This window comes from Zea mays, chromosome 1 (assembly GCF_902167145.1).
Source record: "Zea mays cultivar B73 chromosome 1, Zm-B73-REFERENCE-NAM-5.0, whole genome shotgun sequence".
Classification (NCBI taxonomy): Eukaryota; Viridiplantae; Streptophyta; class Magnoliopsida; order Poales; family Poaceae; genus Zea; species Zea mays.
The window spans coordinates 292,553,058-292,579,873 of NC_050096.1; the positions used below are offsets into that span (position 1 = coordinate 292,553,058).

At 42.1% G+C, this 26,816-nt stretch overlaps 2 protein-coding genes across 3 annotated transcripts; both read left to right on the plus strand.

Moving 5' to 3' along the window:
* The first annotated feature begins 5,580 nt into the window (after positions 1 to 5,580).
* On the plus strand, positions 5,581 to 21,784 carry LOC103644142 (trafficking protein particle complex subunit 8). Of its 2 annotated transcripts, none has more exons than XM_008667340.4 (29): positions 5,581 to 5,796; positions 5,880 to 6,065; positions 6,185 to 6,279; positions 6,362 to 6,461; positions 8,552 to 8,656; positions 8,741 to 8,903; positions 11,046 to 11,166; positions 11,262 to 11,324; positions 11,631 to 11,711; positions 11,785 to 11,876; positions 11,961 to 12,111; positions 12,469 to 12,555; positions 13,270 to 13,389; positions 13,468 to 13,599; positions 13,696 to 13,793; positions 13,876 to 13,999; positions 14,092 to 14,199; positions 14,495 to 14,627; positions 16,723 to 16,833; positions 16,906 to 16,969; positions 17,087 to 17,159; positions 18,192 to 18,368; positions 18,446 to 18,556; positions 18,699 to 18,869; positions 19,001 to 19,156; positions 19,703 to 19,936; positions 20,075 to 20,233; positions 20,474 to 20,580; positions 20,669 to 21,784. In XM_008667340.4, the coding sequence occupies exons 2-29, from the start codon at positions 5,906 to 5,908 to the stop codon at positions 21,195 to 21,197; spliced, it is 3,825 nt and encodes a 1,274-aa protein (XP_008665562.1). In that variant the 5' UTR covers positions 5,581 to 5,796; positions 5,880 to 5,905; the 3' UTR covers positions 21,198 to 21,784. The 2 variants fall into 2 exon arrangements, with proteins under 2 accessions (XP_008665562.1, XP_035820293.1); XM_035964400.1 differs by adding an exon at positions 6,802 to 6,887 and having other exon boundaries at positions 5,648 to 6,065.
* An 834-nt stretch (positions 21,785 to 22,618) lies between these two features.
* LOC100284409 (syntaxin 121) lies at positions 22,619 to 23,991 on the plus strand. Its single transcript, NM_001157304.2, has one exon. It carries the CDS (start codon positions 22,938 to 22,940, stop codon positions 23,856 to 23,858), a length of 921 nt encoding a protein of 306 aa, NP_001150776.2. The 5' UTR covers positions 22,619 to 22,937; the 3' UTR covers positions 23,859 to 23,991.
* The last annotated feature ends 2,825 nt before the right edge of the window (positions 23,992 to 26,816 follow it).

The following is a 26,816-nucleotide window of genomic DNA, read 5'->3' on the forward strand; positions in this document are numbered from 1 at the left end:
CACTAAACAATATATTACTTATATATAAAACAGAGAATGATATACTATTAAATCAAATCAAACTAAGTACTACATACACTAATAATGCAAATATTCTACGTACCAATATAATGTACTATTAAAACTAATAATATAATAGTACCACATATTAATATGAAATTAATGCCTAAATACAATATACATCTAATCACTAAACCACATATACCACTAATACATTAATGAAATCGAACTAAACAATAATACTAATCACACAACTAATTAAACATACACAATCACAAATATATACTAATTTCGGCAACAATTAAATAACGGCCGCCGAAAATATGGAATAAATAACGCAAAAAAATACCTAATGATGGGGAAGAGATTGACGACGACGACGGAGTGGTTGCACGACAGTGGCTGTTCGGGGCTTTAAACGGCGGCGGTCGACGGTGGTGGCTCGGGACGGCGGCGGCTTGGGGCGGCGGCGGCCGGGCGGGCGTCTCGCGCAGGGGCGCGGCGGCGCCGGGGAGGCCAGGGAGCGGCAGCGCGGTGGGCAGAGAAGGCAGGCTTCGGCGGCGTGGTCGGGGGCAGAGAAAGAAACAGAGAAGAAAGAAGGGTCGAGCGGCCGTTTTAAACTCTTAATTTTCGGCGGCCAGGGCTAGCCGCCAAAAATAATATGTTAACTTCGGTGGCTGTGTCAGGGGCCATCGAAAATAACATTATTTTCGGTGGCTGTGTCAGAAGCCGCCAAAAATAGTGTTATTTTCGGCGGCAGTGTCAGGCCGTCGAAAATAAGCAGTTAATTTCGGCGGCCACCCCTTAGCCGCCGAAAATAACAGTGGCCGCCGAAAATGGTGCATAGTGCTGTTGTGTTTGATGGGTGCATAGGAGCCTTAGATGGCACACACATTCTAGCTCATGTATGTCATGAGTCGAGGCTTGAACACATAAATAGAAAAGGGTGGCCTAGATATAATGTATTAGCTATAGTGGTCATGGATATGTGGTTCACTTTTGTAGGTGCTGGGTTGTCTGGTTCTTGCCATAACATGGCAGTGCTCAGGAGTTGTATGGGAGAAGCGAACTATCCACACCCACCAGCAGGTATGGTGGCATGCATGTTATGTTGGCGCCATTGCATACATGCATTACAATGTAGTAAATCTTTTTCTGGGTTTATTTGTTTGTGTACAGGGAGGTATTATCTAGTGGATGCTGGTTACTCAATTCATGAAGGTTACTTGCCACCATATCGAAATCAGAGACATCACTTAGAAGATTTTAATCAAACAAGAGTAGAGAGTGTGCAGGAAAAGTTTAATTTCCACCACTCGAGTCTACGAAATGTAATTGAACGGGCTTTTGGACTACTCAAATCAAGGTAGCATGTGCTACGATGACTCTCATTTTACGAAAGAAGCATGCAAGTGAAGATTATAATTAATTGTTTTGCTTTGCATAACTATTTGTTGGACCGAGGCCACATAAGAGGATCAGGGAGGGAATAGTTCGCATGGCCAAGCTGATTACGATGTGTCAGATTGGCTGAATGTAAATGCAAGTCTAGAAATGACATTATTGAGAGATTGGATCGCTGCTGGAATATCATTGATGTAGTGTATGTAATGAAGTAGTTAGATATAATGAAGTAGTTAGTGATATATTGTTTATCTCAGATGTATTGATCACCTCTCTGGTATTGATGCAATGTATTGGGGTACCGATCACTGAGTAATCACGCAATGTATTGGGGTACTGAATCCTCTCTGGTACCGATTATTCATCCAATGTATTGACAGTTTCAATAAGTGCCAGTGTATATATATTTCCACTGGTGGTGTACTTAATATAGCCGCCAGTGTATATACATCCTTTCCACTGACGGATCAGTTAAGTGAACTGCCACTTTATACAGCCGCCAGTGTATATTATATTTCCACTGACGGTGTACTTAATACAATCGCCAGTGTATATACGTCCTTTCCACTGACGGTTCAGTTAAGTGAACCGCTAGTGTATATGATATTTTCACTGGCCGTGTACTTTATACAGCCGCCAGTGTATATACATCCTTTACACTGACGGATCAGTTAAGTGAACCGCCGATGTATATTATATCTCCACTGGAGGTTTACTTAATAAAGCCGCCAGTGTAAATACATCCTTTACACTGACAATTCTGTTAAGTGAACCGCCAGTGTATATATATTTACACTACCGGTTTGTTAAGGCGGGCCCACCTATTTTTTTCACTAGCGTGCTGTAACTGAAACCGCCAGTATAAATTTCTGCGTGCCGCCACCTTAGAGCTCTTTTTTACTAGTGCATTTCACGATGATGTGGCAACATGCACAAGTCACAAGTGCACAATGAAATCTTCAAGCAAACAGCCCATTTGAAAATTATCTCTTATTGTAATAGTCTATTATGTTGAGCTATCTTGTGCTATGTTAGACTCTTGTGTAATGTGAACTTATTGCTATTATATTTGAACTATTGTGTTATACTATTGTATGGTGCGAACTTATTGCTACATTGTCATGTTAGAGTATTATCTTGTTGATCTACTATGTTGTATGATGTGAACTTATTGCTATTATTGTCATTTTAGAGTATTATGTGATATGTAACTATTTTATACATGAACTAAATTATAACGAATAGTAAGCAATGTATGCACTAACCAATAAGTATCTGTTAACCGCATGTATCAGCTAAATAATATCCATATCTATCACTTATCCGTCCGAAAAATATCTGGTTCATGTATCCATATTCGTCTCGTTTCTAACTATCCATGTTTGATCCCGGGATGACCTATTATCCGTTCGTATCCACTCGTTTTCAACCCTAGACAAGATTCAAATAGAACAAATCACCAAAAGGAACATAAACTATGTGCTAGTTGGCGACAAGTCATATCGACAAGGCACAACATCTGGAGTAGTCATGAAATGCATTACCCTAGCATCTGGTAGAAAAACCCTTGAGGAAATCCAGTTTGATGTCGTGCTAACCATTATGTCTTCAGAACCTTAGTTAGAAAGGCTTTAGATTCGGCTAATATTGGCCAACAATAGTTGCATATAGAGAAAACTTAGTGTGCTGATGCAAGGTTTGCAATTTGTTTTTTGCAAGATAAGACCATGCCCCTACACAATATCATATGCATCCCTTCATCTTGGCCCTTCTCTTTAGGGGGGGGGGTCGACATGATAGGGCCATTCACTAAGGCGTTAAAGAGCTTTAGGTTTTTCTTTGTTTCCATTAAAAAGTTCACAAAGTGGATCAAGTACAAGTCACTAGTCAAATTCAACTTATAAAGACAATCGAGGTCCTACAAGAGACTACATCGCTTCAGCATGCCTAATCAAATCATTGCTGACTTGGGCTCACCTTTTACTAGCATAAAGTTCAAATACCAGAGTCAATACTATGGGATCAATATAGACTATACTTTAGTATCTCACGTGTGGGCTAACGAGCAAGTTGAATGAACCAATGACTTGTTACTCCAAGTATTCAAGCCTAGATTGTATGAACAATTCAAAAATATGATGGAAAACAGATGCAAGAGTTACCCAAAATAGCCTATGGGCTACAAACTTAACAAAGCGGAGCAATAGGCCAAATTCCCTTCTTCTTGGTGTATGACTCTAAAGCAGTCTTACTTGTCACCTAATCTTATATTCTCCAATGATCTAGCGGTACAACGAGGGTGAAACCAAGTCAACATTGTTTATGCGGAGCACATTACCCTCGCTCCAAATAACATCTTCTATCATTTGTTACCATGGACTATCACACTAGGAGTCTTTCAATCTAGCTTCATTACTCCCAAAAACGACTATACAAACTTGGACTGATCAATCTCCCAAATCCAATTGTAGAGGTTATAGCTTACAAGCACAAGTTCAATGCACACATGGCGTCATTTAGCAGAAACACAAGCTTAGGGCAAAATACATACAAACCAGCTAGCTGCTAGATGAAACAACTCAAAACCAAAATCATGCAGATCCAAAGCTAGCCCAATGTCGCAACAGTGGTTAGGGGCAAGCTAGCATACCTTGCACAACAAATTTAATGCATGACTATGGTTAAAACATACGAAACAAGATAAAACCGTCATGAATCTAATCATCAGTTAACCGATACTCACATCAAATAACACAAAACAATGTCATGGATCCTCCGTGCTCCAACCAATGCCAAAATCTAGATAATCAAATAAAACATGAAAACAAACTTAACAACGAAGATTTACTAGGAGGCCAAGGTAGCAGAAGCAACAAACATTATCAAACACTAGAAATTGCTAGTCACATGTCACTATGAAATAACAACACCAAGAGGAAGACTAGAGAAGTTGTAAAAGAGGAAGGAAATGAAACATACATTAGAAATTCACGCGCACCTCCCAATATCTGAAAAGTAGTGTTGACATATAGATCCCACAATACAAAGACATAAAAAGGAACAATGACGAGGAGAGTTCAAACGACACATGGAGCAACGTATGCCAGGTCCAACATAAACAATCGATGCCATTTAATAGCTTTTGTAAGGAAAAAAATATTGCACATATATAATATTAGATACATGGCCTCTATTTCTCTCTCACCCAACCACCTTATTGCTCGGACTAGCCCTGCTTGACAACACATACTCCACTTTTTCCTTTCTTCATTTTTATAGTATGCACATATTCATATTCCAAGAGGATATGTGATTAGAGGTGGTAATGGATCACGATCCAAATATTTCTTCATAATCCTTTAGAGCACTAAATTAGTTTTAATTCAAAAATAAATAGAAATAGAGTCCGATCTTATTTGGATCCGATCCTTAAATTTTATAGTATAAAATTTAGAGCCTATTATCATCCCTAGCTATGAGCCTATGATTAAACGGACATGTACAAAAGCGCTTTGATGCTCACTAATAATGTCAGGAAAGGTAGCTTTTAATCTATTAGGCCATTCGGGAATTTTATGAGAGTTTCATTCTCATTAAATGCATGTCATATATGGAAGCATAATGATATGATATGTATTTTAACGAAGAAAGATAAGAGAGAGTTTTCTAGGAAATGATAAACAGAGAGTTCTATGTGGATGATATTTTTAATATATCGTTATCTAAATAAATATTGACGTGGCAAACCTTGAACACAGCTCGATAAAAGTATGTATCGACAATGACCTTAACTAGCATTTTTGAAATCATCTTATACACTATATTGAGCCAAAACGTGATACCTTCTCTGGGTTAGCCACTTATGCGATTAGAACAATAAAAACTGTCGCCATTTTTTAATAAACGAGCTGCTTGGATCATAAAATTATGAGCCTATTTGGTTCTCATGAGATTTTTTAGTCCAAATAAAAAATATCTCATAATAAATCAAACACATTGGATATTATTCCTAGAGTAGTGTGTTCGAATGTAAATGTAAAATCTATATCGATAAAATCTAGTTTCAGCTGAATTCTAGAATAGTACATTGGATTTTGTGCAAAATGAGATTTCAAAAATCTCAAGCAAACCAAACGCCATTTTAGAAAAAAAATCAACAAGACTAAGTGTATAGATGGCCTTTCAAGGCCCACAAAGCATCCCTTGAAGCCCAAGTATGGAAACCGTGCAGGCTGTGCTGTACGGCCAGTCGTCGACTCGTCGTCTTCTCTACCTGGCGCTCTCCCAGATCAGATCACCACCACCGCCCACCGCCCACCACCGCTCACCGAGCTCGCGGTCGCCGGAGATCACCGTTCTCCGGCGGCCCCGCGTACGCCGGTATCAGTAAAGGTTGGTTATCCACATCGAAACCCCAGCTCGCGCCTCCCACCCGAGTCAGTCACGCCGCTAAATTTGGCTCATCCGCCATTCAGACCAGCGCCGCTAGGGTTTTGGACCTATGGATCCGCTCCGGAGCTACCTGGGCCGGATCCTCCTCGAAGAGATCACACCGGTGGTGATGGTGCTGTCCACACCGCTCGCCGAGGCCGCCTGCCGTAAGAACGGCCTCAGCTTCGTCGACATGCTCTCCCCGTTCTCGCTCTTCAAAAAAATCGACGGTAACTGGCCTCTAAATGCTTGGTTTCAGATGACCCTGTGCTGTACTTTGTTTGCTTCTCGTTTGTTTTGGTTTTGTGATCTCATGGAGGGTTCTGTCTCTGTGCCCGCGACTGAGCAGTGCCCGTGCGGACGGCGAGCGAGGTTCCGTACAGGCTGCAAATGTTTAAGATCCGGATGGTTTACGCGTCCGACGTCCGGAAGGAGGACTGCGAGGTGATCCTCAAACATTCTGACGTTGCTATCCTAGGTGTATGTAGCTACTTCGGTGTTTGATGACCTCGATGTTTGGGAACAGGTGGCAGACGAGAAGATTAAGCCTGTAGTTTCTGAGGCCAATGAGAAGGCTCTTCCGGATTTGCTTTCAGACCCGCCTCAGGCTGAAGATGTACTTGGAAGTGAGATTCTGTGCTTTGCTTATATATAATGATAATATATGAATGCACTTTTCTAGGTCCTCTCCAATGAAGTTCACATTGCTGTGTTTCTCTGATAATTGGATTAGTGGTGAAGGGCGACAAAGATTTCTTTTTTCAGGTGGGGAAGCAGAGTAAGATAGGCAGCAGAAAACTAGTTGATTAGCCATAGAATTAGGAAATCAGTATATATTGCAAAATTAGAGTCGAACTACTATCGAACTATGTAAAGTTCTAAATAAAGTAGGAAAGTGACCTCAATTGATTACACAAGGTCATTTTGCTTGCCACTTCAGCATTGTTGTGCATGTTGTGGCGGCAGGGAAGTGCGGCCACTGGTGAGGCTTGCGTAGAGGTTGATGATAACGTGTATGGTAGGCCTGAATGCTGCTGAGGTAACTAGGAGAGGTGAGCTTATGTGGTTGTTTTCCATTTATAGCATCGAAGAAAATAGTGATCTGCGACTAGTATGTTTTTCCGAGCAGTGTTCTTAAGGCTCCTAGGCGAGCAAGCAAACAGGACAACCGCCTTAGCGCCTAGGTGACGCCTAGGCGCGCAAGGCGACAAGATTTCTCCGAGCGCCTGGACGCCTAGGCGACGCCTTAAAAACCCTGGTTCCGAGCATTGTCGACAAGAGTTAATGGACTAGTTGAAGCTACTTTTGTGGCCCTAGTGGGCAGTGAACTTGGAAGCATTGGAGGGCTGCAGTTGGGCCGACTTTTCCTAGACGACCAGGGTGTGTGCTGGGGGTGGGCTAGCCGTTAGCCCAGGCTGGCAATGGTTAACCTCTTAACCTTATTAACCTTTATGGTGAGGAATAGTCAAATGTGTGTTCATAAACATAAAGAATAGTATAATGTGTGACCTGTGAACTAGAAATGATTTTTGATGGGCAGCCACATGCTTTCCATCAAGATCACTTTGTGCAGTTGCAACATAATTTCAGGGTATTGTGTGTAGTAATGGAGTTGCTTTGTGTGCATTGTGTTGAATGGATGGAGAGCTAAAATTGCCTGCAAATGGCTCAAAGTATGCGTTGCTTGGTGCTCTCTGCATCTTTGTTACTAAGTTTGGTAATTTAGTTTTTTTGAAGGAAATTGCTGGGAAGAGCTTGACATTGTCACTTCCATGGTTTAAAAGGCGGCTAGGCGGAACTAGGCGCCCAGCCACCGCCTGACTGCCTAGGCGACTTAGGCGGGCGCCTAGGCGACGCCTTAGTAGCTGTTACAAACAGCTGTTACAAAATACCAAGCAACCAAACCCCAGAGCAGAGAGCAGCCGCGCGCCCAGACCCCAGAGCAGAGCAGCAGCAGCGCGCCCAGAGAGCAGCAGCCAGCCGTGCCCAGACCCCAGAGCAGCAGCAGCGTGCCCAGAGAGCAGCAGCCAGCCGCGCCCAGAGCAGAGAGCAGCCAGCCGCGCCCAGAGCAGAGCAGCAGCCGCGCGCGCGCCCAGAGAGCAGCAGCCGCGCGCCCAGAGCAGTGAGCAGCAGCCGCGCCCGCGCGTAGGGAGCAGGGAGTAGCCGCGCGTAGGGAGAGAGTGCGCGCGCAGGGAGAAGGAGCAGACAGATTTGCCGCGCGCAGCGAAGAGGATTGCCGCGCGCAGGGAAGAGGGAGCAGACAAATTTGCGGCGCACAGGGAGAAGATTGCCGCGCGCGCACAGGAAGCCCAAAACGCGAGGCCCAGTACAAACCCTAGATGCTAAGGCGTCGCCCAGGGAGGCTAAGGCGTCGCCCAGACGCCTACTACGCCAAGGCGGACGCCTACCTCGCCAAGGCGGACGCCATACGCATTTTTACCTGGGCGGCGCTGACGCCTAGCTCCGATCATCGCCTGGACGCCTAGGCGTCGCCTAGGCGACGCCTTTTAAACCATGGTCACTTCAAATGTCTTGATTTCTAATATTCTGATGTATCTTACTGGAAGATGTGATGGGTGTCTCTTACTGGTGTTTCTTTGGTCGTTACGTGCCTTAGTCAAGTCAATTGCAATATCTGCAAAGCTCAGCTGTGCAAATTTTGTTTGATACCTTTTATTTGGATCCTATATATGATTCCCTAATTATGTGATTCCAGAGCCTGAGGCCGAGCTGTGCCCATTGTGGATTAAGAAGTTCAATAGAGAACTAATGCGAACACTCTCATTTTCGGAGCATGAAACGTTTGACCATCCCGTGGCATGTGAGATTTGATACTTCCTGTTCTTAGCTGGCTATTCTGTTTGCAGAATATGTTCTTGCTTATGCTTTAAGCTATTATTAACAGGTCTTCTAGTTGTGTCATCAATGGACAAAGAACCAGTCAATAAATTTGTTGATCTCTTCAACACAAATCAGTTGCCATCTCTTTTGAATGAAGGCATAATGGATCCACAGATTTTGAAGCATTATCTTGTACTTCATGACCAGCAAGAGGGGCCACAAGACATGTATTGTTCTTCACCTTTCTTTCTAACTAAAGAAGACACTCTTACGCAATTTATGATCTTAATATCATTTTTATTAAAAAAATCTAGCTGGTGTATGTTTTTCGTACCTGGCTACCCGCTTAAGAATTGTCAAACATAATTGCTTGTGAACCTATATTGGCAAAATGGTTGAAAAACCTGAACTGCCTACATATTTTGTAGTTCACAATTTTTAGGGTTTGTGTGTGAGGCTACCGTTGTCTGGGTTGCTTGTGCACCCTGTGTAGGTTTTGGGCCTGTTTTAAGATTTTCTTAAAACTGGGTCAATTCCTTTCTTCTCCCTAATTGAAAGGCAGAGCTCCTGCCGTTACGTTCAAAAAAAAATTTAGGATTATTTGTCTTTATCATGGTTAGACAAGGTTCCTCATAGTGGTTAATTTCTTATGCGTCCCTATTGCCTTTAGTATTCACGCTTCCTTGCTTTCCTAATTCTATGCATCTTAACTACTAAGTGCTTTTTATCCCTAGGCCCTAACTTTGTGCTTCTTCTGCAAAGGAAATTGTTTTACATCTGACCCATGTGTCTGACAGCTGTGTTTGTGGGACCATAAGTCCATAACCATGCTGTGTCTGGTCATAAACCATAACCAGGTCATATGTATAACATCACTATTTTGAAAAATAACTTATGTGCCTTCTTGTGTCTTGTCTAGAAGCACATCTTCGAGTTCCATGGTGAAATTTAGTTATTAAGCATTGTTCCAAACTGAGGTTACTCTAGATATGTCCATATCAAACTCGGTTCATCGACATCATAAGCACATCGGAATGTCATTTTTGCCCCTAGCACTTTCTTCTTCCTCCCTTCCTATTCTTCTCTTTCTCCTTCCCGCTCCCTTTTTTCACAAGGCTGGGCGTAGGTTGGGCATGACATGTGGCCAATGCCTCAAGTGGCTGCGCACATGGTTAGTACCGTGGCGACGAGCAGGCCATGCTGTGTGGGCTCGACTGACAGTGGCCAACGTGGTGATTGCGGGTGGCATGAGGCATGAACAGTGTGTGTGTGTGGGGGGGGGGGGTGCACACAGCTTTTGCGCTGGCGGCAAGTAGGTCACACTGTGTGGGCCTAGGAGAAGTCGGCCAGTGTGTGTGGCAGCCCTGGCAGGGGGGTGTACTCATATACATCGGTGATCAGTCTATAGGGTGATATTCGGCACAACAATTTCTATGAAACTATGACATGCTAAATAAAGACAGTTAAATATATGGAAGTATTCTTCAAATTAAATTAATGACATATAGTTTACATTATTAATTTATACAATTCCTTGTATATCGATGATGGAAGTGAAAAACTTTTGATGTATAGGAATCCTAAATTACATGTACTTTGAATCAGAGGGAGTCTGGATTAGAATAAAAAAAAGTAGCATGATTTTTATAATATATTTAAAAGTGAAAAATTAAAAAACATAATAAAACCATAAGAATTAAAATAGATTAAATACGAAATCAGGGCATAAATTGTCCAACGGTTATTTGGGAACACTCATCCTTCAAGTCTTCAACTCCATCTTAGGCCACAAAGGCACAAACTACACTTAAAAAAGTAAGGTTGCCAAACCGGGGAGCTAGATTCTCTCACCACAAGCTTCTTTGACCAGCCAGCTAGATTCGAGGAAGCTCCATTCTTTTAGGGAAGTTTGAACTCCTCTTTTGTACCAGGAAGCTGAAGGCCTCTCCTTGGCAGCTTCTCATAGAAGCAAACTCCAATTAAAAGGGCATGTGGTTTCTCACATAAACCCCACTAAAACTAAAAATACGTTTTTTTGCTAAATGAGTAAGAAGTTGGGGTAATATTTTATGGCTTAAGTTATTACATTAGTCAAGCAAGGAGCAGATAACCTGAATGGCATGCAAGATATTTCAATATTTGAATTATTATTTCTTGCAATTTTGTAATCTTATTCTTTTTTATAGCTGATTTGTCAAGTCCTTATGTTTTCTGTCTTTGCTGTCATAGTTGCAGAAAATCATTTAATCTATTTATTTTGTATAGCTGATTTGTCAAGTATTTTTTGCCAAATCTTTAATATAGTGTGATATTTTATGTTTCAATTATATATTTTTGTATAGCTGACTCTTATTACTTCGTACATGAAGAGCTGTGAATGTCTTAGCTGAAATGAGGAGTACCCTTGGTCTGAATGACTGTAAATTATTATGCATAAATTCGTCTACAGAAGCAGGTGGTAGTAATGCTGACAATTCATGGCTACCTTATGTGAGGATACTGAATACCTCATATTGAATTTCAGTAATGTTTTAAAATTTTAGCAAATATGCAATCTATTATAATCTTTTCGTTACTAAATGCAGAAAGCTCTTGTTTTGAACAATCATGATGGATCCTGTATTCTTAGTGTGGATGATCTGAATGAGGTATTAGAACATTTGATCTACAATTATATATTTTCATGTTTTTCTCTATAGTGTTTTTCTGGGCACACAAAGTTTTGTGACACTTTGTTAACTTTTCATGGTACCTAAGGATTCATCTGTCAGGTGATAGTTATAGAGTAACCATCCTGCATTCAGTTGATTCATTTTTTTGTGCACTGATGCCAAGGATGGCACATCAAATTGTTATGTTATTTTTGTTGCCGTAGATCTCGTTGCCGCATGCAAACTTCCTCAGCTGTCAACAAGCTTTACTCGATACTGAATTGCTGAGCTTGTTTATTTCAGATAAAGGACTTCATGCAAGATTTTGTTTCAAACCATATCATCCCCTACATGGAACAAAAGATCCGTGTCCTCAATCAGCAGGTACACAGTTGAGAGTTTGGTATATCATTATGTTCATCTTATCATTTCCCAACAAGATTCAGTACCGTTTTAGGTAGCCACAACAAGAAAGGGTTTTAGAAATCAGATCAAGAACTTGTGGTGGAGAAAAAGAGATGATGTCCCAGAAGCTCCAAATGGGCCAATGCAAGTGATTATTCTAGATTTTGCTGCTTTTCACTGTATATATCTGTAATTTCTAATATTCTGTAACTTTATTTTCTCCATCAGGTATACATTCACCTCCATAGAATCACAGATCAGAGTACTTGGTGATTTCGCCTTCATGTTACGGGACTACGAGCTTGCCTTGTCAAACTACAGACTACTCGCTACTGATTATAAGCTTGATAAGGCTTGGAAGCGATTTGCTGGTGTACAGGTACAAGAATTTTTTTGACTCGTTTTGCTGAACTTTCTCTGTGGATATACATATTAATAGTCTGTTTAGCGTTTTTAATTGTGTTGTAAAAGCAAAATTATGATTGCTATTCTGAAGGAATATCCCGGTATGTATGCCAAACATGTTGGTCTTGTTTACACTAAAAGCAATGGGCAGTTCCATTACCAACCCAGCTTTCCTACAAATATGGCGTTTGGCCTAGAAAACATCAGATGATACATGTCCACTATGTTGCAGGGTTTCTGGATTGTTTTTACTTGAGTCTGGAATCACCTTAATGTGTTTCACATATTAACTTCATGTTGATAATTGATATACATATATTCTCTTTTGCAGGAGATGAGTGGACTTTGCTATTTCATTTTGGATCAGTCGAGGAAGGACGCGGAGTATTGCATGGAAAATGCCTTCAGTACATATTTGGTATTTATTTAGAAATTCACATCTTGGTTTCCTGGCACATGCAAATAATTATTTCCTTTATATTGCTTATTACTTAATCTTTTGGATATTGTTCTGTGGTCTTGTGCTGTTACCCCATGCTTCTTATACAGAACAATAAGGAGCCCAAAACCCATTTTGCATGGAACATCTTTTTCGTGTTTATCAGTTCTTAACTTCTTATTGAATGCTCAATTCAAGTCTTATTTAAGCAACAATCATAACAAACAGCTACAATTCTGGGCCACATCGCCACATATTCATTTCATTCTAGTTTCTTGTTACAACCTCTGGGCCATGTTGCCACATATTCATTTGGGAAGGGAAAGGGATGACATTTTAGACTGGCTACAAGTTCTGGGCCACATTGCCACATATTCATTTCATTCTAGTTTCTGGTTTCTTTCGGAAACGTGTCCTGAGTCAAGAAAAGTCAGAATGTACAGGGTCCACCCTGATTTAAAACTACCCTCTTCAATATCAAATGGTTTATTATGCACATTCTGATACTAGCTGTACAAATCTGAATATCCTGAGGTATGGTGCGTTTAGAAGAATGCACAAATAAGTGAAATATGTGCCCATGACAAGATACTACACTTATGATATGTAGATAGTAGACTCTTTAGTTTTCTTGATTGAACTTCTTGTAGCCTTCTTTCATTCAAAGTGTAATTCACCTTTTCATATATGCAGAGAATTGGATCTTCTGGCCAGAGAAATGCTACTAGATGTGGCCTTTGGTGGGCTGAAATGCTTAAAACAAGAGGACAGTATAGGGAAGCATCTAATGTGTATTTCCGTGTTTCTAATGAGGTAGATTTCCTGTTTGTCGTGGAAAATTTTTAGCTGATTAGATGTATTATTGATTGATTGAGCATCTCTGCTACTCAGGAACCTTCTTTGCATTCTGCTGTACTGCTTGAGCAAGCCGCTTGTTGCTATCTATTATGCAATCCACCCATGCTTCGGAAATACGGATTTCACCTAATCTTAGCTGGGAATAGCTACTTCGTGTCTGATCAGGTTCATAATAATTCTTTTACTGTTCTTGTAATCCCTTTCAAAGTTCATTGAATCATTGAATCTTTTCTAAATCGTTTTTTCATTCTTTAACTGCAGAAACAACATGCTGTTCGGGTGTACAGAAATGCTTTGTTCGTTTACAAACAAAACCCTTGGAGTTACATCAACAATCATGTACACTTTAATATTGGAAGGTAGTTAGTATTTTTTAGCTCCTGTCCAGGTTTTATCTTGTGTCTGTCTTTATGCTGTACTTGACTCTGGGTGTACTGATAGGTGGTATGGAGTTCTCGGGATACTTGACGTAGCCATCAAGCACTTGCTTGAGGTCATTGCTTGTAGCCATCAGTCGCTGACTACACAAAACATGTTCCTCAATGATTTTTTCCATTATGTTCAGGTTAATGACCAACTATAACACGTCAGCTTAATACCTTATTGAACCTAACTTTTGGTGCATTTCTAATTTTGTGATATGTTTTGTGTGTATAGAGCATGGGGAAGAAATTTGATGTGTACAAGCTCCAACTTCCTGTTTTTAACATGTCATCTCTCAAAGTTCTACATGAGGATCATCGCACTTATGCATCACATGCAGATGTAAGGCCTAACAACTGTACCAGGACTTTTTCTAATTCATCTATCATTGCATTTCTGCGAGCAATCAAACATTGAACCTCCCTATATTATTATAGAATGTTGTCTTTTGGGTACTTGAGCTACCCTTCCTGTACCCCCTTAAAGAAAAAGGCATAATATATGGCTAATTCCACATCTATTTGATAATGAAATGAAACACTATTACTGTCTTTTACCTGATCTCTTTTCCTGCAGCTAATTTGTTATTATGCTATTGATGCCCTTGTCAGCATGTGTCGGTTGTCTTATGTTACAGGTTGGCGTTAGTGAAAGCACGTGGCAGGAGCTGGAGGAAGAATTGATCCCATCATCATCAATTGTCAAAACTAATTGGCTGGATACTCAGCCAATGAGAAAATACAAGGACTCCTGTATTTGTGTGGCTGGAGGTAATTTGTTTTAAATAAAAATTCATAGCTATACTCATCAATGGTCAAACCACTATCTGAAATTGTCTAGCATACAGCTGAGATGTGGCACTTATCAACTTATCAATCTAGTTCAGAACAATATCTTCTTTTGGATGGGTGGACACTTGTCTTTGAGTGCTATCTTGCATTATCGTCTGTTGCTGGATAAGGCATAGACTGTCTGTTTGGGTCTTTTAAGGCTTGATCATCCAGTGCGATGCGATTTTCTTAGCTACTTATGTTGTTTAATAAATTAATAATTTGTTTGGGCACCGTCCATCTATTGTCCATCAGTCCCATTGGAATTGTATGATTTGCACACCAATGTGAGTTTGAATCCCCTTTATTTTGCCAATGGACTTTGAACTTGATATGTCCTCCATTTCCACTTGAAACATTTTAATTATTTACGGTTTGTGCTATATCCTTGAAATCAGGCTTTTGCTTTGCTGACCTTTTTAAAAAATGCCATTGGCTGTTGTCTTCTTGACCTTCCATCATAATTTTGGTCTCAAGGTGACCAGATGCCAATTGGAGGCAGTCTGGATTTGCCAAGCTGCAGATCTGCAGACTGGTTGATGCCACTGACATTGCATATATCAGCTTGAAGATGAGGCAGGAGCGCCAGTATTAGAAACAAACATAAGAGGCTGAGGCCTTGAGGGAGTGGGCATGAGAAGGAGAGGATGAGGCTCGAGTGGAGCCTACATTGTCATTTGAGGTTAAAGGATAGAACTTACCAACTGAATTATTACAAACGGGTCCTAACTTGGTTGAAAGCCAGTAAATCAAACATAATCAGAAGAGAAAGCCCCCTTTTGACGGAACCAGTATCCTATCAACAATTGCATAAGAAAGTTACCAGCTGTGACTAGTCCAAGTGACTGGTTACTGCAGCTGTTTACACTGCTCAAATGAGCAAATAATTTCACGAGCAGCTTTCTCAGTGAAGCTGAGCCGTTTTTATACCTTGTTTGGCAAAACAGTTTCTCCATGGTAGACAAACAGGAGAAAGTTTCCCTAATGCCCTTAACTTAGTTCCCTTCTCTATTTTGTTCCGTCATCCCCCCCTCCCCCCAGTGGCTGTGCTCCCGCGTCCCTGTTGGCCCTCGCCCTGTCTAGCCACATCTCAGGCTGGCCACGTCCCAGTAGGTTGCGCCTCCGGCAGACGTGCTCCTGGCATCCAGCGCCTCAAACCCACATTGTCCATGCTCCCACATCCCCGTCGGCATTTGTCCTGGCAGGCTGCGATCCCACGTCCCCAGCGGCACTTGCAATGGCTGGCTGCACGAGAGACTCAAGAGTCCCCATGCCCGTGGCTACTCAGCAAGCGGACATGCTGCCGCGGCGGCGCTCGCTGTCCTGGGGACGGCCTCGGTGGCTGCAGCGGCACTCGCTGCCCCGGCGGCCACGGCAGCATTCACTGGCCCCGACCTCGATTGGCCCCGGAGGTGGTCCTTGCATGTTGCATCCAGTGGCGCCCGTTCTCACGCAAAGCAGCGCCTGTATCCCAGGGGCAAATCTTATCTTTGCACATGGTAGGGCCCACAAAGTGGCAGGTGAAGCTAGAATAAGCTACTTCTTTCAGCTTCATCCCACCCCATCTCTTTGAGAACAGAAAAAAAGGAGCTTTACCTATGGAGCTGTTTTGAAAAAGGGTGTTTGGCAAAACACAGCTCATGTGAAGCTGTGCCAATTCCCAAACAGAGCCTTAGATTGATCACTTATGAGTCTTTACCAATTTTGACCATAACTGAGCTGTAAGTTTTTGGATGCTCGGTTATGGAGCTTCTTTGGGCACAAGACTAGAAAATTGTTTCTTGTTACCAAATTATTTATAAGCAAGAGGGACTCCAGAATTGTTGTGTCCATATTTTATTATCCTGACACAAATGATCCTTGGAGTTCTGACAAAATCTTGGAGCACTAAATGTTATGTGAAGTTTCAGTAAAGGCACAAAATAGACATAAATTTGGTTGAAATGATCTGATATCATCTCTCTTAGACCCTTCTAATTGTTATTTCTCTTACTATGTATATAATGTTCTTAGTTTCTTCGTTTGTTGGTTGCAGAAGCAGTAAAATTGAGTGTTGAACTTAAAAATCCCCTCCAAATTCCTGTTGCTGTTTCTGGCATCTCTATTATATGCCAGCTTTCCAGCACTTTGGATGCATTAAGTTCTGGTAAGATTTCCTTCCCGAGTTCTTTCCATATAGAGGAATTACGTTAACCGTTGCATTACATTCCTCATGCAGATGTTAGTGGACTGGACTTGGATGGTGGGGAAGATAAGGTTAACACAGAGCCATCTATTTCAATGTAAATTTCTTTTCATAATTAAAGTTTTGTTCATGTAGATGTTGTTCTTTCCACCCAAATTTATAATGGCTATTATTGCTATCTATGACTTTTATTGCTATTTATTGAACACTACAGGTTGGAGACTGATGGAGATAAGTTTACATTGTCAAAGCTTGACATTGTATTAGGAGGAGGTGAAAGTAAAAGAGTATGTATCAATTTCTTGCCTTTTATCTCTACGCAATATTTTAGGGTCTGTTTGGATGTAGATATTGGAGATGTTAGTTAAATCTATACCAAATCTGCCTAGTATGAAAATGGGTTGCAATAAATCTGTTGTTTCGATGTAACTGGAATTGCAATTCCATCTAATACAGAGGGTCTAGGCTCTGAATTGTGAGAGGCAACTTTTAGTTGTAGTCCAATACCAAGGAATTGAGCTATAATTCCAACTCTGAATTCAGTAGATAACCAAACAGCAAAATTCAGGAATTCTGGTTTCAATTTCCAATTCCGGATTTCAATATCTACATGACTACATCCAAACGGGGTGTTATGTGCTTTGAAAATTGTTTAAGGATGTCTTTGCTGACTGTACAGCAGATCTAACCTTTACCTGGTAAAAAGCTAGATGAACAGAATATACTGCTAACATTTTAGGGGATGAATGTGAAAAAAGTGCTTAAGGTTCAATTTTGTGTCGGTGCACTGCTGTTGGATCTATTTATTTGCTGGAATTTGTTACAGTAAGATTTTGCTCTTTTGGCTCAAAGATGGGTGATGCAAACTAGTTATAGGCCAAAGAATAATTACATGTTTTAAAGGCCACCACATGCATACTGAGAAAACTGAAAACCGATAATAGTTCAGGTTAGTGCCATTTTTTTTTTTGCTTGGTATCCTTTAACCCGCCATATGTTATTACTGAATTAATTTTCATTTGTTTCAATTTCTTCAGTCTGATTTTACAAGAAATTTTGCTTGGTATCCATCTTTTTTTTTAAAGAAAATGGATGTATCCAGGGTCAAATATTCAAATACTATACTGATTATACGTAACTCTCCTGCGTGTTTGAGAGAAAAAAAATACTACACTGATCATTCCTCATTTCCTTACTATTTGTCTGATTGCATTTTTGCAGATTTGATGTGTTTGGCATTTGTTGTTTCATATAGGTATTGCGTTTTCTTGTTAATTGTCTTTCAAGGTAGTTGCTCATTTCCTCTCCACCTTCTTTAGGTGCAACTTGATGTTACTCCAAAGGTTGAAGGTATTTTGAAGTTGGTTGGGATAAGGTGGACTCTTTCAGAGTCAGTAGTAGGTTATCAATACTTTGAATTTAATGCACAGAAAAAAATCAAGAAAGGGAAAAGAGGCCCACACCGTTCTTGGAATAACAGCCTGGTTGTAATCAAGGTTAGAATCTATCCAGATTTATCTTCATAAACCTTAGTTTCTGATGATGTGTGGAGTTTTAAATTCTTCGCCTACAGGGTTTACCAAAACTTACAGGATCTATTGATCGCATGCCTACAAAAGCGTTTGCTGGTGATTTAAAGCTGCTTACACTAAATCTGAGAAACCATTCCGAATATGCTGTGAAGGTCTCTTTTACCATTTGTCTTTCTCTTGTTTCTTATTCTGATAATCATTGAAGAGTTGCTGAGTTTTCTACAGATGAACATGACTTTATGCAAGTACCAAGCACCATATTATCTGTTAACTCTTTCCAATCCTCTAATGCAGGGTATAAAAATGAAACTTAGCAACCCAAGATTTTTAATTCCCGGCGATTCATCGGACATTGGCCTCAAGTTCCCACACTGCTTAAAGAGGCACGTGCAATCAGAAAGCAGTGTTGTATCAGCCAAAACTATGAAGGACAATTTCAAGAGTCTGCTCTTTGCATTTCCTCAGGTCAAGTGGCTTAAGGCACTAGTATCTTTTTGTTTGTACTAGAGTAGTCCATTTAATATTTTTTATTGCTTTCGCCGATTATTTGTTGGCGCATATTCTTTCACAAATATTGACCCTTGTTATTTTTCCAGGATATAGAAATTCAAGCAGGGGCAGCACTCTCTTGGCCTATTTGGTTTCATGCGGCAACTCCTGGAAATGTTTCTCTTTATATATCTCTGTATTACGAAATGGGGAGTTCCAGTGATATTAAATACCGTACACTACGCATGCACTTCAATCTTGAGGTAACAGATTGTGTCCCATATTTAGTTTTTTTAGGACGCTATATTTGTTACTCCCTCTAGGCCCAAATGCAAGTTGTCGTAAGATTATTGTTGCTCTTTCCTTTTCAGTATTGATTTACATAGATTGATGTTACTAAGTTCGCCATGAAAAAAAAATTCATCACATAAATTTCTACTTAAAAATGTTTTATTTGTAGAATGTCTTATTGGTTGTTAGCACATTCATAATACATGTTAGTGTTTTATAACCCAGACTTTCAGTTGGGAATTGGGATTCTCTTTATCTCTTAAAAGTTATTCTGTCACATTTATTGATGCACTTTGCATCAGTGAAGCTCCAATTGTTCTCCCAACACAATTACTTTTCCAAGGTGAAATTGAAAGTTTAAGCAATCCAAGATCAAGGCATTTCTAATGGTTTTCGCCCATACTAGTATTCTGTGTTCGTGATCTTCAGATCGAAGGAGGAACAAAGTAGTTATTTGGTGTATGCTATTCTTTTATTGCTTATTTTTCTTTTGGATAAGCATAAGCAATTCTTCACAGGTTTTGCCGTCACTTGACGTATCCTTTTCTGTAAGCACGTCCTCATCAAGATTGCAAGAGTATATTGTTCGCATGGATGTCATGAACAAGACTCCATCAGAGTCATTTGTGCTTCATCAGTTATCATGTGTCGGTGATAAATGGGCAGTTTCAGCATTGGCGGCGTGCAGTTCAATCAACTCTGTTGAAACAGTATCAGAAAATCAGGCTGTGTCGTACTTCTTCAAAATTAAGGTTGAAGGCACATTCTTCAATGAACTGCCAGATACAGAACACTTCGATGGTTTCCATTGTCTTATTCAATGCTCTTGTTTTATAAGTCTTGTGAATTCAAGGTTGTGATATATTTTCCCAATGCATGCTTGTTTGAAGGATTGTGAGGCGGATTCTTGTAAAGAGGCAGAAAGTGATTCCTGCACAAGCGATATGGCTTTGTGTCCAGGAAGTAGCACTGATCTGTTTGACATTGCACGATCTCCTTTTGTTGATTTTCACCATCAAGAAAGATGCAGGCAAGTGAAGATGGCAAAGGTTAGTTCTTATGTTATAATTTATTACACTGATGTTGCATACTTGCATCATTTGACTATTATTTTCTTGCTGGTTCCATGAGTTACCGTCTGATGAATCGATTTCTGGGTAGTTTCTTGACCCAAATATTCAAGGTCAACTTAACACAAACTTGATTGGAAAACTGGCACATGCATAAATTTTTTTGTTATTTTGATCAATGATTAATAAAATTCTGACCTACACTTGATAACTGTTCAGGGGCCATGCAGCCTTCTTGATTTTGTTCTAATCTCAAAGGCAGTTGATAACTCTTCCAAGCCTACTCCAGACTTCGAACTACTTTCTCATCACACATGTCATTGCAGGCAAGTGATAGAACATGTAGTTGGTTGCAATCTTCGTTGGCCTTTGTTGATGTTGAATAATTGCTGATCCCATCTTCTGTTTTCATAGTGCTCTAAGCCAGAACCCTATATGGTGGCTTATGGAAGGGCCTCGGACAATTAGTCATGATTTCTCAAAGTCTTATTGTGAGGCTAACCTCCAATTGGTCATTCACAATTCAGAAGCTCATAAGATTTTGGTGAGAGTGGTCACTTTTGATGTAATTCCAGAGAAAACCGTCCATCCTCATGACTCAACCAGTGCTCAGGGTGGATGGTATGATGTATCACTGGAAAGTGACGTAAAGGCCATCTCTAGTTCCAAGAGTACACATCAAGAGAAGCGATCTTCGAAGAGCATTCCACCATATGTTTGGTGTTCATTGAGTTGTGCTCAAATCGAGCTCCAACCTGACAGTTGTGCTAGAGTTCCTCTAAAAGTGTGCATATTTGCACCGGGCACATACAATTTTTCCAATTATGAGCTGCAATGGAAAGTGCATCTATCTGAGGGACCACATGTGGGTGAAAATGAGAACCGGTTATCTGGCGGTGGTCTAGGCTATCCTTTCTATGTCACTGTCCTTCAAGGTGTCTAAGTAATTATCAGGATTCAAGAAGTACCTTCTTGAGCGTCAATATAGACCAGTGCAAAACTCAGGAACTACACCCAATTGCAACGGGCTGATGATAATAGGTGCCAGCCAGTCCAGTTTGTGCAAAGATCTGCCCCGGAAGTTCCCTGACTGAATATACTTGGATACGCTCATGGTTCTGCTTCGGTACCGATATATTTACACGTCATTTTGAAGGATGAGTTCTGGTGAGTACATGTATACAATTGTCGCTGGGAACAAAAACTAACGGTAATTGCTGGTGGATTTTTGGCAGACAGAATATACCGATAGAAGTTTTGCTTGTCTAATTGTTGATGGTGGCTAGTAGGAGCATATACTATTCCTGTACATCCTGTTTAACTTGTCGCTGCTAGACGATTTCGCAAATGTAGTATGTAGTGGTAGATGGATCCGATAAATTTTCTGTAATTTTGACGAGGTAATCAGGCAATCGTCTCGAGATTGTTGTTGTATGGGCGACAGTATTTTTTCATTGTTTGTACAATCCTTTTAAAAATCATCGTCTGGCCTTGAGCCTTTATGCCATATGGGTATATGTTGATTCCCCTTTTCAGTTCCTCGTATCGACGTCCAGCTGTCCACATCAGGTGCAAGTGTCTGAGGGGTGCTGTTATTTTTGATATTTTCTTTTCTTTCTGATCGTGATGTCGTCTTTTGGAGATCGTAATCACTACGGAATTGCTATGATATTTTGTGTGATGACGTTGTTTTTGGGAGATCATAATCAATACGGAATTGCTGTGGTGACTTCGAAGAGCTAGTGTATCATGTCGCCCCTTTTGCCTCTGATACGAACACATTTGCACTTCTGTAGGGTGCAGTTGTTTTCGGATATCATAACCACTATGTGACTGCTATGATACTCTGTGTGATGACTCTGAATAACATACCATGTGGGTTCTTTTGATACTAGCCAGATGCACGACGGGCTGACGAGCACGGCGCCTTCTGCTCGATCCAGTGCATGCGCCGGCCCGGCCATTTGGCCAGTACCTTCGCCGAGAACTCCTTGATCCTTGTGTGACGCTGACGCAGCATGTCAGCATGTGGTGTAGTACTTGTACTTCTAACTTCTAAGAGATACTCAAGCGACAGTACGACACTATGCTACAGGGTACCGTATCGCCCTTTTCTCTCTTGTCTCGGTGTTACGAGACAGACAAGTGGATCTGTAGCTGTGCAGTTGGGTTGATCGGGTCAGATCAGCCGGTCAGCATGGATCGGATAGTGCCGGGTGGTTGGTAGTTACGGCTCGTTGGATTTCCAGCGAGGCGACCCGGCGAAAGACCTGGACCCGCGCGCCGAATCCCACCACCCATCGCGTCCCCAAGAACCCTCGCTCGTACGTGTCCGTGCCCCCCTCTGCCCTCTCCTTCGTCCCACCTTCCTCCCGCGTTGCCATTTCAGAGCAAGGTGGCGCGCGCCGCCTCCTCATCACACGGTCTCCTCGCCCGCCACGGCGTCACATCACATGGATGCCTCGGCACGGCCGACTCCTTCAACTCCGCGTCCGTCGTCTTGTTCCATCTCGCATGATTGATTGAATCTCCACGCCCCCCTTGTCCAACTACCCCTCCCACTATTTCATTTCATTTCATCCCCCCGATCCAAGAAACCGGCCACCGGGCCGGAGCGAACCCTTAGAAGCGACCTTGGCCCGTGAGGAAGCCAATCAGCCAGAGACAGAACAATCCATCCACCATGAACAGCCTGTTCTCGAGCTCATGGAAGCGCGACGGCGGGGACATCGAGTCCGGCGGCGTGGAGATGTCTGCGCCGCCGGGCGCCGCGGCGGGCGCGAGCCTGGACAGGTTCTTCGAGGACGTGGAGTCCATCAAGGACGAGCTCCGCGACCTGGAGCGCATCCAGCGGTCGCTCCACGACGCCAACGAGGGGGGAAAGTCGATGCACGACGCGGCGGCCGTGCGCGGCCTCCGCGCGCGGATGGACGCGGACGTGGCCGCGGCGATCAAGAAGGCCAAGGTGGTGAAGCTGCGCCTCGAGTCGCTGGACCGCGCCAACGCCGCCAACCGGTCCGTGCCCGGGTGCGGGCCGGGCTCCTCCACCGACCGCACCCGGACGTCCGTCGTGGCCGGGCTGCGCAAGAAGCTCCGGGACTCGATGGAGTCCTTCTCGTCGCTGCGGTCCCGCGTCGCGGCCGAGTACCGGGACACGGTGGCGCGGCGGTACTTCACGGTCACGGGGGCGCAGCCCGACGAGGCGACCCTGGACGCGCTGGCGGAGTCCGGGGAAGGGGAGCGGTTCCTGCAGCGCGCCATCGCGGAGCAGGGCCAGGGGCGCGGGGAGGTGCTGGGCGTGGTGGCGGAGATCCAGGAGCGGCACGGCGCCGTGGCGGGGCTGGAGCGCAGCCTGCTGGAGCTGCAGCAGGTGTTCAACGACATGGCCGTGCTGGTGGCCGCGCAGGGGGAGCAGCTGGACGACATCGAGGGCAACGTCGGCCGCGCCAGGTCCTTCGTCGACCGCGGACGCGAGCAGCTGCAGGTGGCGCGGAAGCACCAGAAGAGCACCCGCAAGTGGACCTGCATCGCCATCCTCATCCTCCTCGTCATCATCCTCGTCATCGTCCTCCCCATCGTGCTCAAGGGCGTCAATAAGAACTAGGCCGCCTGGCCTGCGTAATTCGTTCTAGTTTTTTTTTTTCGTGGCCTTTGTATCATACATACGGTTCGTTGATACGGTCGTCTTGATTATATTTTCTTCTATTGCCTCAACCTTCGATTACATGGTTTTGTTTATAACACATGATTCATTTTCTTTTGCTGTCGATGTGCCTTGGGGAAAGATGAGCGAGCTTAGGTCGGAACTTGCGGGTCAAAACCTGCTTTTGCGGTGGTTATTGACTTTACTCGTACGCAGCACGCACGCCTGTGACCTGACGCACTCCCGGTCTTCCTCCTAGTCGGGCTCGGGCATATACCGGGCCAGTCGCCAGGGCCGGCTGGTGCGCCAGCGCCTCGCATATACCGGGTCAACAATCTTTTGCTATTCTCAGAGTGCCGAGCCACTTACTCTAAATCTATCCTCTATATCCATTATTTATAGTTTTCTTTAAAAATATCAAAACATACTTTACTTTTATTTTTTACACATACATATTTATAGTACTCTAAAATGTATATATATTTTAGTTTTGCTAAATCTGTTGTTTTAAATATTAAAATAGATAGAGTAGAACAGAGAGAAATTCTCTATATAGAGGATCGAGCAGCGTTCTCTATATTTAGAGAGATATGAGAAAACGGTTTAGATAACACTGCTCGAGATATAATGAGGAGATTCTTCTCTAAAATTTAAAATTTAGAGTATATGACGATTCAGAGGTCTCAGGAGCCCATTGGTTCCGGCCTCCGGTTCCGTGGGCTAAATTCTAAGGACCTTTGAAACGAAACAACTTATTTTATAGAAAACATAAAAAAAACTCATCGAAGTTTAATACCAGTTATGAGTTATTAAATATAGTTTAATTATAAATTGATTATATATATATATATATATATATATATATATATATATATATATATATATATATATATATATATATATATATATATATATATATATATATATATATGAACTAAACAGTGAGACGAGTCTATTAAGCATAATTAATCTATAGTTTGCTCATATGATGGTACAATAAATATTTGTTAATTATAAATTAATTAGGTTTAATAAATTTGCCTCGTCATTTAACATTCATCTATATAATTTGTTTTATAATTAGACTATATATAATATTCATAATTGATATTCAAACATTCAATATGACACTGACTAAACTTTAGTCAGGAGAACTAAACACCTATACTATCTCCGACAACCTCTCTTATCTTTTTCAAACCCTACTCTATAAACAATATTGCCTACATACCTTACTGAGAGAATGGCCAAAAATAATATGCCCCGAGGAAGCTGATTCTAGTGCACCGACTGTCACATAAGCTATCGACCATATTGGTGATAGTTGAACTTATGTTTAATTTATTATGTGAGTGTTGAATAATCCATTATTTGTTTGTGTTGTATCATCCGTTATTTACTTATATTGACCCATATTTGCTTATGTTGTGTAGATGGATCCGAGTATGGTGGAGATGGGAAAAAAGGGCAGCATGCAGTACTATTATTGAATGAATTATCGCAACATACGCTGCCATTCATAGAAACTTGGGTAAATCTCTACAATGAGCGTCACTTTCAGAAAGGTGCATATAGTCATATAGGTCATTAGATGTCCCAGAGAGTGCTTTTCAATAGATCATTAGGTTGATGAATTATCCAAGACAATTTTATAACATCTTTTGCATGAGTTTGTAAGTTGTTATGTCACTTCATGATTTATTGGTCTCCTCATATGGTTTGACATCAAGCCAGAATGTTACATCAATGAAGTCTCTAGCAATGTTCTTATGAATTGTTGGAGGCCCCAATTATTTTCCTAAGCTAATAATTGGTTTGTTCGCTCAACTTGAACAGTCCATATGAAGTTCAAGGAAATTTTTGAAGTGTCTGCTCAAGTTAGGAAAACTGAAAGGGAATTAGGCTCACACCTATTTCCTAATTGATTTTGGTGGTTGAATTGCCCAACACAAATAATTGGACTAACTAGTTTGCTCTAGTCTATAAGTTATACAGGTGCCAAAGGTTCACACTTAGCCAATAAAAAGTCCAAGAAATGAGTTCAACAAAGAGAGCAAGGGATAACCGAAGACTGCCCTGGTCTGGCGCACCGGACAGTGTCCGGTGCACCACCGGACAGTGCCCGATGCACCAGGGAACTCCAAGTCAAACTCTTCACCTTCGGGAATTCTCAGAGGCGCTTCACTATAATTCACCGGACTGTCCGGTGTACCACCGGACAGTGTCCGGTGCTCCAGAGGAGAGCGACTCTGAACTCGTCAGCTTCGGGAATCCGCTCCGCTATAATTCACCGGACATGTCCGGTGCACACTGGACTGTCCGGTGAGCCAGTGGAGCAACGGCTACTTCGCGCCAACGGTCGACTGCAACGCATTTAATGCGCGCCAGCGCGCGCAGAGGAGCAGAGCACGCGCGGGTGGCACACCGGACAGTCTACAGGACTTGTCCGGTGCACCACCGGACAGCCAGGCAGGCCCACAAGTTAGAGCTCCAACGGTCGGAACTCAACGGCCTGGTGACGTGGCTGGCGCACCAGACAGTGTCCGGTGGCGCACCGGACTGTCCGGTGCGCCATGCGACAGCAGCCTCCACCAAACGGCTAGTTTGGTGGTTGGGGTTATAAATACCCCCAACCACCCCACATTCAAGTCATCCAAGTTTTCCACCTTCCAACTACTTACAAGAGCTAGGCATTCAATACAAGACACACCCAAGTGATCAAATCCTCTCCCAATTCCACAAAAGCTTTAGTGTTAAGTGAGAGTGATTTGTTGTGTTCTTTTGAGCTCTTGCGCTTGGATTGCTTTCTTTCTCATTCTTTCTTGAGATCAAACTCACTTGTAATTGAGGCAAGAGACGCCAATCGTGTGGTGATCCTTGTGGGAACTTTGTGTTCCAAGTGATTGAGAAGAAAAGCTC